The sequence below is a fragment of the Tupaia chinensis genome, unplaced genomic scaffold (assembly GCF_000334495.1).
Source record: "Tupaia chinensis unplaced genomic scaffold, TupChi_1.0 Scaffold000066_1, whole genome shotgun sequence".
NCBI classification, from domain to species: domain Eukaryota; kingdom Metazoa; phylum Chordata; class Mammalia; order Scandentia; family Tupaiidae; genus Tupaia; species Tupaia belangeri.
The window spans coordinates 6,970,786-6,975,409 of NW_006159525.1; the positions used below are offsets into that span (position 1 = coordinate 6,970,786).

At 40.1% G+C, this 4,624-nt stretch overlaps 1 protein-coding gene across 12 annotated transcripts in view; it reads right to left on the reverse strand.

Annotated features, from left to right (window-relative positions):
* SP100 (SP100 nuclear body protein) overlaps positions 1 to 4,624 on the reverse strand; it is a 91,954-nt gene that overhangs the window by 38,598 nt on the left and 48,732 nt on the right. For all 12 annotated transcript variants that reach the window (XM_014582338.2, XM_014582346.2, XM_014582342.2 and 9 more), the window contains 2 exons: positions 4,301 to 4,378; positions 621 to 674 (listed from right to left, as the gene is read on the reverse strand). In XM_014582338.2, the coding sequence (XP_014437824.1) occupies positions 621 to 674; positions 4,301 to 4,378 (132 nt within the window). The remainder of the gene's footprint in view (positions 1 to 620; positions 675 to 4,300; positions 4,379 to 4,624) is intronic.

Here is a 4,624-nt window from a genome sequence, read left to right on the forward strand (position 1 = left end):
TTCCTGCCCTCACACCTCTCAGATCTGTGTGACCTCTAGGGTATCTTTTACTGGGTTGCTGGAAAAGTCATGATGCATTTTTGTATAAAAAAAATATATCATGACTTTTGTGACAAAGCGGCATCTCTCATTGTCCCCCAAGCTTGAAGCTGAGAACATTTCACCCAGTGAACATCTCTGCTTTGTCTTGGACCTCTGCCTTCTCACTCCGCATTATTTTTTTTTTTTTACTTCTCTCTGTGAATTTGTGGCTGTGGTTTGCACCCAGGTTTGTATTGATCTCTATCTTTGCTTTGTTCTTAGGGCCTCGTGGATGTCTACGGTGGAGGAAGACAGACTTTCTACTGAATAACTACTTGAAACAGAGGCATCAAAAATCCTTGGAGTATTTACTTGAGAAAAAAATTGAAACTTCCTTTAAAATATGTGAAATTCGTATTGTATTGAGTCATTGACTTCTTTGGGTTCAGATGTTATAACAGTTACATATAAAACGGACCATCTAAAGTTAAAGCAAATTTGTATTTTACTTTGATAGCAAAAAATAAATAAATAAAAAGGACTCTTTCATAGAAAATACTTTACACCTATAATCATGAGGAGTTCTCATTTTTCCTTACATCGTTTCCTAGGGCTTTTTCTGTTGACAGTTAATGGTTTGAAACCCACGGTCTCTGTAAAACAAAAGGGAAACAAAACATTACTTGTAGTCAAAAGATTTACAGAGACAGCTCCATGGCTCCTGCGATCTAGCCATTTGGGGAGAAAGGAAGATGTCCCACTGATAACTGGGCCTCCAGCATTCAAAGTCATGTGATTGAACTTCCAAGTTTGGGAAGAAACCGACCATCCACCAGATGACTAGAAATTGCTACAGGACCGCAAGAAATATGGGGAAGCAGGAAAATACCTCTCCTCCAAGGGAAAAGGATAGCTCCTCTTTATCCACACACGGTTCAATGGAAATCATGGAAATGTCTGATAAAGAATTCAGAACATTCATAATGGCAAAGCTAACAGAGATGGAAGAGAAGAGAGACAAGGAACTGCTGAAGAGGAAGGAGAAAGGAGTTGAAGAGTTCCAGGAGGTGAGGAAATTCATGCAAGATCTAAAGGAGGAATTTCACACTTTACAAAAGAATCAGATGGAACTGTTAGAGATGAAGGCTATAATACAAGAAGTCAAAATCTCCCTTGAAAGTATTAAAAGCAGACTAGATCATACAGAAAATAGAATCTCTAATGTAGAAGAGAAAATGGTTGGCCTAGAAAAATCCACCGCAAAGACTGAGAAAATGGCCCAAAAATTTGAGAATAATATGCGAGAAGTACTAGATACAATTAAACGTCCAAACATCCGGATAATAGGCATCCCAGAAGGTGAAGAGACTCATAAGGGCATTGATAATCTATTCCATGAAATCCTACAAGAAAATTTTCCAAACCTGGAGAGGCACTCAAAGATTCAGTCCCAAGAAATACAGAGGACCCCAAATAGAATCAACCCAAGAAGATCTTCTCCAAGACACATTATAGCCAGATTGACCAAAACCACAGACAAAGACAAGATACTAAGACTGGCAAGAGAAAAAAGGCAAGTTACCTACAAAGGGTATCCCATCAGACTAACGGCAGACCTCTCATCGGAAACAATGAGAGCGAGGAGAGAATGGGAAAATGTATTCAAAGTATTAAGGGAAAAGCAATTTCAACCGAGAATTCTGTACCCAGCAAGGTTATCGTTCATTTGGGAAGAAAAGACACGAACTTTCCCAGATAAACAAAACCTGAAAGAATTTACCAGCACCAGACCGGATCTCCAAGAAGTTCTTAAGGGAGTGCTATGTCAGTAAAATTAAATGCAGACACACAGAAATAAGAGTTCAGAAACTAAGAAAATGGGCAACTTAATTGTAGGGCCAAAAGCTGGAGTTGAGTATTACATCCCAGATTTCAATCTGGAACATCGAACCTCAACAGATACAGAAGAAAGATTAAGTACATGAGACTGAACTGATGAAACAGTATTCTACGACTTGACTAAAATATTGCTGCTTTTCTTCTAAGCTTTGTTGTCTGGTTTTAAGGACTTTTGTCCTGTCTTCAGCTATCAATAGATTCATGTTCCGACTATTTGAACAGAATACTAACCTGTTTCTAGGCTTTAAGTTTCAAAGAAATATCCTTACCAGTTCAAAACTGCTTTTCTTGAAACCATCGGCTGATCTTGCTATTGAAAGTAGTTAGATTACTTATGATATTGTGTGATCAACGAAATGTTGGGGGAAAAGGGATTGAAGACAACTGTAGACAGCAGAGATAGTGTAATAAGAGAGTGGAATAGGGCAGAGGGCTAGACATGGGGTAAAAAACATATATATGAAAGTAGAAATGGAATATTATGGATGATAACATGCATTATTAAGCCACTATGCAGTATATTCTAGATGGGAAACCACATTTAGAATGTTGTGATGATGCTCAGGGAATGAGTAAATTAATAAAAAAAAATTTTCAGAAGAAAAAAAAGCATTAAAAATACTTATTTGATGACTGCAGTTAAGCTATATAGCCCTAGTTAGGTGCTACTTTATAGTATGTTCATTCTATTCACTGAGGTTTATGCCTAAAGTCAGACTTGTGTTCACGGATATGTACATATCAGCTGTGCTTGCTATTGAAAATATTTAGATTTATTAAGATATTTAGTGAAACAATAAAATGGGGGAGGCATAGAAAGCAACAATAGATACCAGACACAGTGTGGGAGGAGGGTGGGAGATGGCAGAGGGTGAGATAGGGAATCAAGGATGGGAAAAAAGGCAAAATATACAGAAAACAAGAAATGGAAAATGATTTGTTGACAATAACACATATGTTGATGTGCTTGATTGAGCCAATATACAGTGTATTCTCAATGGAAAAATCTCATTTTGTATGCTATAATGATGTACAGTGAATGAATGTAAATAAATAAAGAAAAAAATGTAAAAAAAAAAAAAAGATTTACAAAGTCCAGGACAACGTGCACTTGCCATTATAACAAAGTTTCGATGAGCATTTCACTCTCTTTCTATTAAATCTAGGCTTGGAGACCCAGGGCCCAGTTCTTCCTTTTCTTCTCTACACGAATCTGTAAGTGACTCAACCATTACTAGCTCCAGTTTTCTCATCTATAGAGCTAAGATGACCTACTTACCCTACCTCCCTGTTAAGGCTTTTGTGAAGACAAGATGAATCTTTATTAAAAGCCATATTAAAAAAAAATCACAATAGGGACCAGCAGTTAGCGTAATGGCTATGTTGCTGGACTCCCACGTAGTCGACCGCGGTTCGAGTCCCGGACCCGGTGGCTTAAAACTCATGCCGGGCATGTGTGTGTGCGTGCCCAAGATCCCAAGAAGAGAATGGAGGGGAAGGGATTGCGGCGTGGTCATCCCCCCAGGGGGTGATTTCTCACTTTCTGTCTCTATGTCTCTCTCTGTCTGTCTGGCGAGCGCACGCGCCCTACAGTGAAAACCTCTCAAAAAAAAATCACAATATAAGCCAATGATTAAACTATAATTTGGATTTGGGTGTGGTTGATCTAAAGTCATTTTTTTTCCCTCATCAATAATTAAATAATAGTATAAATTATTCTTTGAAGACTAAGATAACAATATTATCAATAGAGGAACACTGAGTTTACGATGCTCTATAAAATATAAAGGTCGTGGTAGAGAATATTGGTTCATGTCTTTAGCCTGAATAGACATAGGTTGTAGTAAAAAGTCATTTTCCTAGCATATTCTTTTTTTTGGAGAGGTTTTTCACTACAGGGTGCGTGCGCTCGCCAGACAGACAGAGAGAGACATAGAGACAGAAAGCGAGAAATCACCCCCCAGGGGGGATGGTCACGCCGCAATCCCTTCTCCTCCATTCTCCTCTCAGGATCTTGGGCACGCATGCACACGCGCCCGGCGTGAGTTTTAAGCCACCGGGTCTGGGACACGAACCGCAGTCCACTATGTGGGAGTCCAGCGACATAGCCATTACGCTAACTGCTGGTTCCCTTCCTAGCATATTTTTGCTACATTTTGAATGTGTCAGTCGCTTGGACCAGTCCAGTCAAACAGCAATTTATAACTCCTTCTCAATGCCTTCTATTTCTTCGTAGGGCCAGAGGGGTTAAGTGCAGAAATGGTACCCTGTAAGTTAGAGAATCAGGGCACATGGAGAACACTCAGAATGAAATTCATCCAGATCTCTGGCTTTGGACTCTGCGTATTCTGTAGTCCAAGGGTTGCTATTTTAATCTTACCTGGTACAATCTGGGGTCGTGAGCAAGTGACTTCTTGGAGCTCTTCTCCTTCACTTAATTCCAAAAGGCCATTGATCACTGCACAAAAGAACAGGATTCTTTAGGGGTCTCAGTGTGTGACCAAGGAACGAATCCAGGAGGAAATTTCCTAATAAGAAAACTTGGAAAATCCTCGAAAACCTCGCAAGCCCCGGTCTGCGGTCTGGGCCTGATCACACCAGTCTGCCTTCCCTGGAGATTCAGCAGCTGCATTCTTTCCTCCAGGGCAGAGCCAGTCACCAACAAGGAGTTCCCTGCTCCCGGACCTGCGCCTTCCGGCATTCC